The 15785-nt window shown below is 42.8% G+C and overlaps 1 protein-coding gene across 2 annotated transcripts in view; it reads right to left on the bottom strand.

Annotated features, from left to right (window-relative positions):
* FSHR (follicle stimulating hormone receptor) overlaps nt 1-15785 on the bottom strand; it is a 117178-nt gene that overhangs the window by 13687 nt on the left and 87706 nt on the right. For both annotated transcript variants that reach the window (XM_083175269.1, XM_083175270.1), the window contains exon 5: nt 692-763. In XM_083175269.1, the coding sequence (XP_083031395.1) occupies nt 692-763 (72 nt within the window). The remainder of the gene's footprint in view (nt 1-691; nt 764-15785) is intronic.

Below are 15785 nucleotides of genomic sequence, written 5' to 3'. Positions count from 1 at the left end.
TCCACCTCTGGATTGGCATAAATTCTTGCAATGAGAAAATTAGGGTGAAAGTAAAGAGTCTGTCATGCATGATATCAGCCATGTATGATTTATTTGCAGTTGCACCTGTGGTGGTAAATAGGAAGTCACGTTTTTGGTATATGGTCACTATCATCAGGATAAACGGGATGCACTTTCCCGGCGGTCGGAATCCCGACGGTCAAAATCCCAACGCCGGAATCCTGACTGCCGGAATCCTGACTGCCGGAATCCCGACTGCCGAAATCCCAGCACTTGGTCCCTCTGTGGGTGTCCATGACACCCATAGAGGGAGAATAAATTAGTGTGCCAAGCGTAGCGAGGCACCGGGCCCACTGCGTGGCGAATGCAGCAAGCCCGCAAGGGGGGGGGGATCCACCCCCCCCCCCATTGTTGGGATTTTGGCGGTCGGGATTGCGGCATCGGGATTTTGACCGCTGGGATTCCGACCGCCAGGATTCCATACCAATTCCGGTTGAACATATCTGTCGGTCCTTTTATTTTATACCTAATTTGGCACCTGTTATAACTGTCTGTCCTTTATAAATGTCAGGTGTACATTATTAAGTAACTGAGGCAATGCACCTGTTTTTCCCAAACTCAGTCTACACTACGGCATTCTTTTCCAGTTTCAAGAATGATGAAATATTTAGTAAAGGTGCTTAAAACTTACAGAAAGACTATTTCGAGAGACTGTATCCTGGAAACAGCGGGGATAAAGTGTATTCCAGTGTTGTATATAAACCTAAAGGAAAAAGATAAAATTAAAAATTAAGTTTCAGATATGTTTTCTTAAATGCAGCCCTTACTTTAATATGCTTAAATACAATTAAACCACAGACGCGCTGCTTTCCTCATATGTGGTGTTACAATGATTAACTATTATAGGGACACCGAACTTACTGTATTATATAATAATAATAATAAAAATGTATATATTCAGGGAAGCTGCTAATGAAATGTTCAGTATTCTCTTCCATAATAAGAGTATTAAAATTTGGATTCCGAAATACCCCAGGTGTTATAATTACAGTATCCGTGGGACGGCTGTTAAATTCACAATGCGATCGACTAAATAATTCCCCGCATGACGGCATTATGAGAATATATACTTTATACTTTGTATTACCAACATGATAATATGTTTGCATTCATTTTCAGCTCTGTGTGAATTATTTAAGGACTAAAAGGCAGAGACTGCTTGTGGCTTATGTATTTTGCTTCTTAAGGAACAATTAAGCCGTCCACAGCTTAAATTCTTCAGGCACAGAGCTAAATAAATACCAACATTTCTCCCTATTACAAAAACAAGACTTCAATAGAAATGCTTTATAGCAGGAATGTCCAAATTATGACCCCCCAGCTGTTGTGAAACTACACATCCCAGCATTCCTTGCCATGGTTGTAGCATACCCTAATAGCAACAATGTGGCAAGGCATGGTGAAACTTGCAGTTTCACAACAGCTGGAGGGCCAAAGATTGGACATGACTGCTTTATAGGTTTGATTATCCGATGGTGAGGCTTCGTTACAGGGTGGCTTGTTTACAGTATGTCATGGTTTGGTTACAGGGTGGTAAGGCTTGGATACAGGATGGTTAGTTTTGGTTGCAGGGTGGAAAGTTTTGGCTACAGGGTGGCTTGGTTACAGGGTGTTTTGGTTACTGGATATCATGGTTTGGTTACATGCTGGTGAGGCTTGGTTATAGGATGATGAGGTTTGGTTACATGCTGGTGAGGCTTGGTTATAGGATGATGAGGCTTGGTTACAGGATGATGAGGCTTGGTTATAGGATGATGAGGCTTGGCTATATGATGATGAGTCTTGGTTACAGGGTGGCTTGGTTACAGGATCTCATGGTTTGGTAATAGGATGGTGAGGGTTGGTTTCAGGATTGTAAGTTTTTGTTACAGGATGGTGATAATTGGTCATAACTTGATGAGGCTTGGTTATAGGATGATGAGGCATGGTTATAGGATGACTGGGCTTGGTTATAGGACGATGAGGCTTGGTTATAGGATGATTGGGCTTGGTTATAGGATGATGAGGCTTTGTTATAGGATGATGAGGCTCGGTTATAGGATGATGAGGCTTGGTTATAGGATGATGAGGCTTGGTTATAGGATGATTGGGCTTGGTTATAGGATGATGAGGCTTGGTTATAGGACGATGAGGCTTGGTTATAGCATGACGAGGCTTGGTTATAGGATGACTGGGCTTGGTTATAGGATGATGAGGCTGGGTTATAGGATAATGAGGCTTGGTTATAGGATGATGAGGCTTGGTTATAGGATGACGAGGCTTGGTTATAGGATAATTGGGCTTGGTTATAGGATGATGCGGCTTGGTTATAGGATGGTGAGGCTTTGTTATAGGATGACGAGGCTTGGTTATAGGATGATGAGGCTTGGTTATAGGATGATGAGGCTTGGTTATAGGATAATGAGGTATGGTTATAGGACGATGAGGCTTGGTTATAGGATGAAGAGGCTTAGTTATAACATGATGAGGCTTGGTTTTAGGATGATGAGGCTTGGTTATAGGATGATGAGGCTTGGTTATAGGGTGATGAGGATTGGTTATAGGATGATGAGACTTGGTTATAGGACGACAAGGCTTGGTTATAGGATGATTGGGCTTGGTTATAGGATGATGAGGCTTTGTTATAGGATGATTGGGCTTGGTTATAGGACGATGAGGCTTGGTTATAGGATGACGAGGCTTGGTTATAGGATGATTGGGCTTGGTTATAGGATGATGAGGCTTTGTTATAGGATGATTGGGCTTGGTTATAGGACGATGAGGCTTGGTTATAGGATGACGAGGCTTGGTTATAGGATGATTGGGCTTGGTTATAGGATGATGAGGCTTTGTTATAGGATGATTGGGCTTGGTTATAGGACGATGAGGCTTGGTTATAGGATGACGAGGCTTGGTTATAGGATGATTGGGCTTGGTTATAGGATGATGAGGCTTTGTTATAGGATGATTGGGCTTGGTTATAGGACGATGAGGCTTGGTTATAGGATGACAAGGCTTGGTTATAGGATGATTGGGCTTGGTTATAGGATGATGAGGCTTGGTTATAGGATGATGAGGCTTGGTTATAGGACGATGAGGCTTGGTTATAGGACGATGAGGCTTGGTTATAGGATGACGAGGATTGGTTATAGGATGACTGGGCTTGGTTATAGGACGATGAGGCTTGGTTATAGGATGATTGGGCTTGGTTATAGGATGATGAGGCTTTGTTATAGGATGATGAGGCTTGGTTATAGGATGATTGGGCTTGGTTATAGGATGATGAGGCTTGGTTATAGGATGATTTGGCTTGGTTATAGGATGATGAGGCTTGGTTATAGGACGATGAGGCTTGGTTTTAGCATGACGAGGCTTGGTTATAGGATGACTGGGCTTGGTTATAGGATGATGAGGCTTGGTTATAGGATGATGAGGCTTGGTTATAGGACAATGAGGCTTGGTTATAGGATGACGAGGCTTGGTTATAGGATGATTGGGCTTGGTTATAGGATGATGAGGCTTGGTTATAGGATGGTGAGGCTTGGTTATAGGATGACGAGGCTTGGTTATAGGATGACGAGGCTTGGTTATAGGATGATGAGGCTTGGTTATAGGATGATGAGGCTTGGTTATAGGATGAAGAGGCTTAGTTATAACATGATGAGGCTTGGTTATAGGATGATGAGGCTTGGTTATAGGATGATGAGGCTTGATTATAGGGTGATGAGGCTTGGTTATAGGATGATGAGACTTGGTTATAGGATGACGAGGCTTGGTTATAGGATGATTGGGCTTGGTTATAGGATGATGAGGCTTTGTTATAGGATGATTGGGCTTGGTTATAGGACGATGAGGCTTGGTTATAGGATGACGAGGCTTGGTTATAGGATGATTGGGCTTGGTTATAGGATGATGAGGCTTGGTTATAGGACGATGAGGCTTGGTTATAGCATGACGAGGCTTGGTTAGAGGATGACTGGGCTTGGTTATAAGATGATGAGGCTTGGTTATAGGACGATGAGGCTTGGTTATAGGACGATGAGGCTTGGTTATAGGATGACGAGGCTTAGTTATAGGATGATTGGGCTTGGTTATAGGATGATGAGGCTTGGTTATAGGATGATGAGGCTTGGTTATAGGATGATGAGGATTGGTTAAAGGATGATGAGGCTTGGTTATAGGATGACGAGGCTTGGTTATATGATGATGAGGCTTGGTTATAGGATGACGAGGCTTGGTTATAGGATGATGAGGCTTGGTTATAGGATGATGAGGCTTGGTTATAGGATGATGAGGCTTGGTTATAGGATGATGAGGATTGGTTATAGGATGATGAGGCTTGGTTATATGATGATGAGGCTTGGTTATAGGGTGGTGAGGCTTGGTTATAGGATGGTGAGGCTTGGTTATAGGATGATGAGGCTTGGTTATATGATGATGAGGCTTGGTTATATGATGATGAGGCTTGGTTATTGGATGATTAGGCTTGGTTATAGGATGATGAGGCTTGGTTATAGGATGATGAGAATTGGTTATAGGATGATGGGGCTTGGTTATAGGATGATGAGGCTTGGTTATAGGATGACGAGGCTTGGTTATAGGACGATGAGGCTTGGTTATAGGACGATGAGGCTTGGTTATAGGACGATGAGGCTTGGTTATAGGATGACGAGGCTTGGTTATAGGATGATGAGGCTTGGTTATAGGATGATGAGGCTTGGTTATAGGATGATGAGGCTTGGTTATAGGATGATGAGACTTGGTTATAGGATGATGAGGCTTGGTTATAGGATGATGAGACTTGGTTATAGGATGATGAGACGTGATTATAGGATGATCAGACTTGGTTATAGGATGATCAGACTTGGTTATAGGATGATGAGGCTTGGTTATAGGATGATGAGGCTTGGTTACAGGATGATGAGGCTTGGTTATAGGATGATGAGGCTTGGTTATAGGATGATGAGGCTTGGTTATAGGATGATGAGGCTTGGTTACAGGATGATGAGGCTTGGTTATAGGATGATGAGGCTTGGTTATAGGATGATGAGGCTTGGTTATAGGATGATGAGGCTTGGTTATAGGATGATGAGGCTTGGTTATAGTATGATGAGACGTGGTTATAGGATGATCAGACTTGGTTATAGGATGATCAGACTTGGTTATAGGATGATGAGGCTTGGTTATAGGATGATGAGGTTTGGTTATAGGATGATGAGGCTTGGTTATGTGATGATGAGGCTTGGTTATGTGATGATGAGGCTTGGTTATAGGATGACGAGGCTTGGTTATAGCATGGTGAGGTATGGTTATAGGATGATGAGGCTTGGTTATAGGATGATGAGGCTTGGTTATAGGATGATGAGACGTGGTTATAGGATGATCAGACTTGGTTATAGGATGATCAGACTTGGTTATAGGATGATGAGGCTTGGTTATAGGATGATGAGGTTTGGTTATAGGATGATGAGACTTGGTTATAGGATGATCAGACTTGGTTATAGGATGATGAGGCTTGGTTATGTGATGATGAGGCTTGGTTATGTGATGATGAGGCTTGGTTATAGGATGACGAGGCTTGGTTATAGCATGGTGAGGTATGGTTATAGGATGATGAGGCTTGGTTATAGGATGATGAGGCTTGGTTATAGGATGATGAGACGTGGTTATAGGATGATGAGACTTGGTTATAGGATGATCAGACTTGGTTATAGGATGATGAGGCTTGGTTATAGGATGATGAGGTTTGGTTATAGGATGATGAGACTTGGTTATAGGATGATCAGACTTGGTTATAGGATGATGAGGCTTGGTTATAGGATGATGAGGCTTGGTTATAGGATGATCAGACTTGGTTATAGGATGATGAGGCTTGGTTATAGGATGATGAGGCTTGGTTATAGGATGATGAGGCTTGGTTATAGGATGATGAGACGTGGTTATAGGATGATGAGACGTGGTTATTGGATGATCAGACTTGGTTATAGGATGATGAGGCTTGGTTATAGGATGATGAGGCTTGGTTATAGGATGATGAGGCTTGGTTATAGGATGATGAGGCTTGATTATAGGATGACGAGGCTTGGTTATAGGAAGACGAGGCTTGGTTATTGGATGATGAGGTATGGTTATAGGATGATGAGGCTTGGTTACAGGATGATGAGGCTTGGTTATAGGATGATGAGGCTTGGTTATAGGATGATGAGGTTTGGTTATAGGATGACGAGGCTTGGTTATAGGATGATGAGGCTTGGTTATTGGATGATGAGGTATGGTTATAGGATGATGAGGCTTGGTTACAGGATGATGAGGCTTGGTTATATGACGATGAGGCTTGGTTATAGGATGGTAGTGCTTGGTTATAGGATGATGAGGCTTGGTTATAGGATGATGAGACTTGGTTATGGGATGATGAGGCTTGGTTATAGGATGATGAGGCTTGGTTATAGGATGATGAGGCTTGGTTATAGGATGACGAAGCTTGGTTATAGGATGATGAGGCTTGGTTATAGTATGACGAGGCTTGTTTATAGGATGACGAGGCTTGGTTATAGGATGATGAGGCTTGGTTATAGGATGACAAGGCTTGGTTATAGGATGACGAGGCTTGGTTATAGGATGATGAGGTTTGGTTATAGGATGATGAGGCTTGGTTATAGGATGACGAAGCTTGGTTATAGGATGATTAGGTTTGGTTATAGGATGATGAGGCTTGGTTATAGGATGATGAGGCTTGGTTATAGGATGATGAGGCTTGGTTATAGGATGATGAGGCATGGTTATAGGATGATGAGACTTGGTTATAGGATGATGAGGCTTGGTTATAGGATGATGAGGCTTGGTTATTGGATGATGAGGTTTGGTTATAGGATGATGAGGCTTGGTTATAACATGATGAAACTTGGTTATAGGATGATGAGGCTTGGTTATAGGAAGATAAGGCTTGGTTGTAGGATGATGAGGCTTGGTTATAGGATGATGAGGCTTGGTTATAACATGATGAGGCTTGGTTATAGGATGACAAGGCTTGGTCATAGGATGAGGAGGCTTGGTTATAGGATGATGAGGCTTGGTTATAGGATGATGAGGCTTGGTTATAGGATGACAAGGCTTGGTCATAGGATGACGAGGCTTGGTTATAGGATGATGAGGTTTGGTTATAGGATGATGAGACTTGGTTATAGGATGATGAGGCTTGGTTATGTGATGATGAGACTTGGTTATAGGATGATGAGACTTGGTTATAGGATGATGAGGCTTGGTTATAGGATGATGAGGCTTGGTTATAGGATGATGAGACGTGGTTATAGGATGACGAGGCTTGGTTATAGGATGACGAGGCTTGGTTATGTGATGATGAGGCTTGGTTATAGGATGATGAGACGTGGTTATAGGATGATGAGGCTTGGTTATAGGGTGATGAGGCTTGGTTATGTGATGATGAGGCTTGGTTATAGGATGATGAGGCTTGGTTATAGGATGATGATGCTTGGTTATAGGATGGTAGTGCTTGGTTATAGGATGGAAAAGCTTGATTACAGGATGAAGATGCTTGGTTACAGGATATTGAATTGTTATCATGACTTTGCATAATCTTTATTGCCGAGTGATTTTTTTTAGAGCAGAAGTGGCTCATTCTGACATGGATACACTTAGTATGTAAGATTATTAAAATTACATCTGTATTCTGATTTTAAAGTCCTATCAGCACCGTACCATTTTAATTGATATTTGTTTTAATAGTGAAACACAATGGCACTAATAAGTTTGATATAATTAAGTAAAAGGTATCTATAATACTGCAAGTAGAATCCTTCTCTTAGTATCAAAATAATTTTAGAACATTCATTCAAAATCATATCATGCAGGCATGATCAATGGAGGGATCACTAGAGTTTCAGAAATATGTCATCTATAATTGGTGCAGGGTTTATGGTGTAATGGGGTGTCTGAGTTCAGGGTGCACAGTGATAGAGTCTACCATGCGTGTGCAACAGCACCAGGAGGAGGAGCTTACTTGGACTCAGAACACAGGCCGTTTCCTTCATCAGGAGCCCCTGGATGCAGGGAATTCTTGATTCACTTGATTACAATGAATGGCTCCAAATTACTCATTGGAAAATGCATCTTATCATTATGCAAAGCAGAAAGGCATTAGTAACCCTCTCCTGCACTAATGAATTGCTACATAACTTAGCATACGGTACATTGAGTTTTGTGGCTCAGCAGGCTAGTTGCAGATGTGTGCCAGCAATTCCATCTTCACTCATTGTTATGATTACAAATAAATGTTTTAAGCAGAATCCGTTACCAAATAATTATAACTACCATTATAATAATAAGTGCAGTGCTGGTACCATACGGTATATTCTCCTTAAACATTACCTCAAATAGAGAATTCTCATCTAATAATCATGGTCAATGGGATAAAAGAAGTGAATCAGGAATGACCTTAACAATGACATTGAAACAAAGAATTTGAAAGAATATATTAGGAAAAAATTACTTACACCAATGTCATATAAATATACCTAGCTGACTTCCCAATCTCACAATTAGTTGCAAAAGCAGGGTACATACTAAGGGGCAGATTTATTAAGCTTGGAGAAGAGATAAACTGGAGATAAAGCGGAGAAAAGGTAAAAGGAGATAAAGCACCAGCCAATCAGCTGTGTTTTAAAAAAAATATTACAAACAATATTGCTTATATTGGCCATTCTGAGCGATTTCGTTCATAATATAATCAAGTGTTTACGGACTAATATCATTATAGATGCTCGCTCCCATTGGTCGTTAATGATGTCCTCCATCTCCAGTACATGCCGCTCAGTTTTAACTATATCTTCAACGATTGCATGTATAATAATAATAATAATAATAATAATAATAATGATATTTATATGGCACTTTTCTCCCAATAGGACTCAAAGTGCTTCACACATTGTCTTTACAGCTCGAAATACAAAACAAGCTTAACAGTAAATGTCAGTAAAATGCTTGGGTAAATAAGTATGTCTTTAGTCTATTTTTAAAGGATTCTATAGTGGGCGCTTCTCACACTGTGCGAGGAAGAGAGTTCCACAGAGTTGGAGCAGCAAAGTTGAAAGCTCGACCCCCAGATGAATTCAGGGAGATTCTGGGTACTGTTAGTAGTCCTTCTTCAGTGGATCGTAGTAATCGAGTAGGACAGTAGGGGATCAGCAGCTGTTGCAGGTACCTTGGGCCCTGGTCATGTAGGGCCTTGAAAGTGAGTAAGCCAATCTTGAAAACGATTCGCCATTTTACAGGTAGCCAGTGAAGGGCGTAGAGAATGGGAGTTATGTGGCAGGAGCGGGGCTGGTTAGTTAATAGTCTGGCGGCTGCATTTTGTACCAGCTGCAAGCGGTGCAATTCTTTTGCTGGAAGACCCAGGTAGAGAGCATTGCAGTAGTCTAGTCGTGATGATATAAATGCATGTATGACTTTAGGAAGGTCTTCTGAGGGAATTAAATGCTTGATTCTGGCTATGTTTCTCAGATGAAAGAATGAGGATTTGATTGTGGCTGACACCTGATGTTTAAGTGTCAGGCCATTATCCAGGACAACACCAAGATTCCGCACATGATCAGAGATTTTTAGTGATGTACAGATCGGGGACAGGATGGCGTCACTGAGCAATATAGTTAGCGATATCGTTCAGTGTGTATGCACTATTGTGACGGAGGGCCCATCTCACCTCTACCTGAAACATTCATAACCATCTGCAGGATTGCACAGGTGCGTATGCTCTTACAAACAGTTTGTCTGTGAGAGCAGCTTGACACAAATTCAATGTTGGCACACGTGCGACCTGTTGGTTGGATGGTGTATTTGTTCTCACAACACCCTCAGTGGATTATCTATAATGAATGCTGGGTTTGCAGTGCACTCGGACCCTATGGGGATAGGGGTCCACACACTCTGCACACATTTAGCACAATGTACTTACCTCTCTGAAATCCAGCTCTGGCGTTGCTCAAATTATAGAGAAAATGGAACGGCTGCTGCTTTTCCAGAGATTTACTCAGGACAGAATTACCGCACCATTATTGGTGACCTGCACAATTTAGGGTGGAGTGAAAAATCATAAATTTTCACTTTTTTAATAAATCGAAAATGCTTGGGTATGCAAAAGTTGTTGCTCTATGGACCTAACATCGCCTCAAAATTCCATCAAAATCGGATGTCATCTGGATGTGCCGCAAGGTGTTTACAGTTTTGAAATAAGGTATAAAATCTCAATTTTTTTCTCATTTATGTGAATTCCATTATTTCAATAAGTTTGGGTATTAAAAATGTTTAGACTGATACCACAGTGCTCTTAAATTAAAATGACCTCCCAAACGGATTCACTTGAGGTGCCACAAGACCATAAAATATACTGTTTTGAACATTAAAATTGGCTGTATGTTTTTAACACTGATGTTTTTGCAGCTTGTCTAGAATCGTTTTTCTTTTGTTTCAGGTGTTCTGTTCCAATTACTCCATAGAAGAAAGTTACCCAGCATAAAAAAAAAATGGCGGCCAAAACCCAACCCGCAACTCGTTCCAAAGATATCTGTAATGCTTGTCTCCAATTTGGCTTTGGAGCGCCATTTAACATGAATGTTTTACCCACTTATGAGGATGGTTTTAAACACTAAAAAGTACACGTAAGGATTGACCACCGCGCTGGAAAAATAGGTTAAGAAATTTTGTAAGGGACGTGCAAGGTGGATTCTTCCAATCTGGATCACAAAAATATATAACTGTCATGGATTTCTTTATAAATAACACAGTCTCTTTATTAAAAAAAAACAATAAAAATAGAAAAAAATTATGAAAAAATTGATTCACATATATGTAAAAAAACGAATAAAACAGTTCCTTGTTTTCACAGAAATAAAAATAAATTTATAAGCTCACCGGACCTCCTGGGGGTATTCGGTTAACCTTTTAATCCACTGTTGTTAAATATTCCCATTATGGCAGGGCCACTGCTGTTTCTACACTGGTACTGTTCCTTAGGATGACACACTGCCACTGTGTCAATCCGTCAGGTTTTCCCTGTGTTTGCCATCCTGTTCGTACCAAGCAGTGCGGGCGGGGGTGGTGGTGAGGGGTCGCACTCATGAGAACACCCAGCGTTTCATGGGCGTTCCCATGAAAACTCTGGGTGTGCCCATGTAAATGTGCCCATCATGCGGGTGCGGGTGGCGGGCAGCTGATGTCACAGTAGGTCAGCTACCCGTCCACTTTCCTTACACGGTGCTCGCAGACCTATGACACCACAGAGGTGTCATAGGTCTGCGAGCGCTTGCAAAATCTATTGAACATTTTTTTTCCTGCATGCAAGCCTGCGAATGGATGTATATGCTAAACAGCCATTCACATGCATAACGGGATATTCGGCGCGTGAGGGGGGCGGTGGGTAGTGTGGGCGGCGGGTGGCGTTTAATCCACACACAATGCTGCGAAATTCGCTGGTTTGTGTGTGGACCAGAATAAGGTCAATTGTCCAATGATCACTGCCAGTATAAAACATATACATAATAATATTGCAGATGCCATGAAAAGCAACAAAGAAATACATTTTGTATAGCCAGTCCCAGTGCAAGTGATATCGTCATATAAAGTCACATTAGAGCATTTCTCTTATTCTACATGACGCGTTTCACAGAGCGAACCCAACCTACTTTCTCAGGAAAGATACCACTAAAGGTTTACTCTTCACCTAAAGTAGATGAGTGCAGACACATCACTTTCTAAATAACAAAAAATATTTTATCCATTGTACACAACTGTTACTTTATATTTTGGTTGGAACTACTGTATATGACAAGTGTTCTTGGCATACAACATCTACTACAAGGGTGTCCAAACCTGTCCTCATTATCTACCAGCAGTTCATGTGTCTCAGGCAACCTGTGGATCTATAGTAGGAATGAATGCAGCAGGTTTAAAAACGTGACGGTTAGTAATGACTACAGCGGTGCACAAGCTAGGTGATCTGGGAAATGTGACAGTTAGTAATGACTACAGCTGTACACCAGCTAGGTGATCTGGGAAATGTGACAGTTAGTAATGACTGCAGCTGTGCACCAGCTAGGTGGTCTGGGAAATGTAGCAGTTAGTAATGACTACACCTGTGCACCAGCTGGGTGGTCTGGGGAATGTGACAGTCAGTAATGACTACACCTGTGCACCAGCTAGGTGATCTGGGAAATGTGACAGTTAGTATTGACTACAGCTGTGCACCAGCTGGGTGGTCTGGGAAATGTGAGTTAGTAATGACTACACCTGTGCACCAGCTGGGTGGTCTGGGGAATGTGACAGTCAGTAATGACTACACCTGTGCACCAGCTAGGTGATATGGGAAATGTGACAGTTAGTAATGACTGCAGCTGTGCACCAGCTAGGAAGTCTGGGAAATGTGACAGTTAGTAATGACTACAGCTGTTCACCAGCTGGGGGGTCTGGGAATGTGACAGTAATGATTGCACCTGTGCACTAGCTAGGTGATCTGGGCCAAGTGACAGTTAGTAATGACTACAGCTGTGCACCAGCTAGTGGGTCTGGGAAATGTGACAGTTAGTAATGGCTACACCTGTGCACCAGCTGGGTGGTCTGGAAAATGTGACATATAGTAATGACTACAGATGTGCACCAGCTAGGTGATCTGGGAAATGTGACAGTTAGTAATGACTACACCTGTGCACCAGCTAGGTGATCTGGGAAATGTGACAGTTAGTAATGACTACAGCTGTGCACCAGCTAGGTGGTCTGGTAAATGTGACAGTTAGTAATGACTATAGCTGTGCATCAGCTAGGTGGTCTGGGAAATGTGACAGTTAGTAATGACTACAGCTGTGCATCAGCTAGTGGGTCTGGTAAATGTGACAGTTAGTAATGACTACAGCTGTGCACCAGCTAGGTGGTCTGGTAAATGTGGCAGTTAGTAATGACTACAGCTGTGCATTAGCTAGTGGGTCTGGGAAATGTGACAGTTAGTAATGACTACAGCTGTGCATCAGCTATTGGGTCTGGGGAATGTGACAGTTAGTAATGACTACAGCTGTGCATCAGCTTGTGGGTCTGGTAAATGTGACAGTTAGTAATGACTACAGCTGTGCACCAGCTCTTGGGTCTGGGGAATGTGACAGTTAGTAATGACTACAGCTGTGCATCAGCGAGGTGGTCTGGTAAATGTGACAGTTAGTAATGACTACAGCTGTGCATCAGCTATTGGGTCTGGGGAATGTGACAGTTAGTAATGACTACAGCTGTGCATCAGCTAGTGGGTCTGGTAAATGTGACAGTTAGTAATGACTACAGCTGTGCACCAGCTAGGTGATCTGGGAAATGTGACAGTTAGTAATGACTACAGCTGTACACCAGCTAGGTGATCTGGGAAATGTGACAGTTAGTAAGGACTGCAGCTGTGCACAAGCTAGGTGGTCTGGGAATTGTAGCAGTTAGTAATGACTACACCTGTGCACCAGCTGGGTGGTCTGGGGAATGTGACAGTCAGTAATGACTACACCTGTGCACCAGCTAGGTGATCTGGGAAATGTGACAGTTAGTAATGACTACAGCTGTGCACTAGCTAGGTGGTCTGGGAAATGTGACAGTTAGTATTGACTACAGCTGTGCACCAGCTAGGTGGTCTGGGAAATGTGAGTTAGTAATGACTACACCTGTGCACCAGCTGGGTGGTCTGGGGAATGTGACAGTCAGTAATGACTACACCTGTGCACCAGCTAGGTGATCTGGGAAATGTGACAGTTAGTAATGACTGCAGCTGTGCACCAGCTAGGAAGTCTGGGAAATGTGACAGTTAGTAATGACTACAGCTGTTCACCAGCTGGGGGGTCTGGGAATGTGACAGTAATGATTGCACCTGTGCACCAGCTAGGTGATCTGGGCCAAGTGACAGTTAGTAATGACTACAGCTGTGCACCAGCTAGTGGGTCTGGGAAATGTGACAGTTAGTAATGGCTACACCTGTGCACCAGCTGGGTGGTCTGGAAAATGTGACATATAGTAATGACTACAGATGTGTACCAGCTAGGTGATCTGGGAAATGTGACAGTTAGTAATGACTACACCTGTGCACCAGCTAGGTGATCTGGGAAATGTGACAGTTAGTAATGACTACAGCTGTGCACCAGCTAGGTGGTCTTGTAAATGTGACAGTTAGTAATGACTATAGCTGTGCATCAAATAGGTGGTCTGGGAAATGTGACAGTTAGTAATGACTACAGCTGTGCATCAGCTACTGGGTCTGGTAAATGTGACAGTTAGTAATGACTACAGCTGTGCACCAGCTAGGTGGTCTGGTAAATGTGGCAGTTAGTAATGACTACAGCTGTGCATTAGCTAGTGGGTCTGGGAAATGTGACAGTTAGTAATGACTACAGCTGTGCATCAGCTATTGGGTCTGGGGAATGTGACAGTTAGTAATGACTACAGCTGTGCATCAGCTAGTGGGTCTGGTAAATGTGACAGTTAGTAATGACTACATCTGTGCACCAGCTATTGGGTCTGGGGAATGTGACAGTTAGTAATGACTACAGCTGTGCATCAGCTAGGTGGTCTGGTAAATGTGACAGTTAGTAATGACTACAGCTGTGCATCAGCTATTGGGTCTGGGGAATGTGACAGTTAGTAATGACTACAGCTGTGCATCAGCTAGTGGGTCTGGTAAATGTGACAAGTAGTAATGACTACAGCTTTGCACCAGCTAGGTGATCTGGGAAATGTGACAGTTAGTAATGACTACAGCTGTACACCAGCTAGGTGATCTGGGAAATGTGACAGTTAGTAATAACTGCAGCTGTGCACCAGCTAGGTGGTCTGGGAAATGTAGCAGTTAGTAATGACTACACCTGTGCACCAGCTGGGTGGTCTGGGGAATGTGACAGTCAGTAATGACTACACCTGTGCACCAGCTAGGTGATCTGGGAAATGTGACAGTTAGCAATGACTGCAGCTGTGCACCAGCTAGGTGGTCTGGGAAATGTGACAGTTAGTATTGACTACAGCTGTGCACCAGCTGGGTGGTCTGGGGAATGTGACAGTCAGTAATGACTACACCTGTGCACCAGCTAGGTGATCTGGGAAATGTGACAGTTAGTAATGACTGCAGCTGTGCACCAGCTAGGAAGTCTAGGAAATGTGACAGTTAGTAATGACTACAGCTGTTCACAAGCTGGGGGGTCTGGGAATGTGACAGTAATGATTGCACCTGTGCACCAGCTAGGTGATCAGGGCCAAGTGACAGTTAGTAATGACTACAGCTGTGCACCAGCTAGTGGGTCTGGGAAATGTGACAGTTACTAATGGCTACACCTGTGCACCAGCTGGGTGGTCTGGAAAATGTGACATATAGTAATGACTACAGATGTGTACCAGCTAGGTGATCTGGGAAATGTGACAGTTAGTAATGACTACACCTGTGCACCAGCTAGGTGATCTGGGAAATGTGACAGTTAGTAATGACTACAGCTGTGCACCAGCTAGGTGGTCTGGTAAATGTGACAGTTAGTAATGACTATAGCTGTGCATCAGCTAGGTGGTCTGGGAAATGTGACAGTTAGTTATGACTACAGCTGTGCATCAGCTAGTGGGTCTGGTAAATGTGACAGTTAGTAATGACTACAGCTGTGCACCAGCTAGGTGGTCTGGTAAATGTGGCAGTTAGTAATGACTACAGCTGTGCATTAGCTAGTGGGTCTGGGAAATGTGAC

Source organism: Crinia signifera, chromosome 3 (genome assembly GCF_055691185.1).
Source record: "Crinia signifera chromosome 3, ASM5569118v1, whole genome shotgun sequence".
Taxonomy (NCBI): domain Eukaryota; kingdom Metazoa; phylum Chordata; class Amphibia; order Anura; family Myobatrachidae; genus Crinia; species Crinia signifera.
Note: the sequence above shows the minus strand (reverse complement) of the source record. Positions and strands in the feature narration are given on the sequence as shown.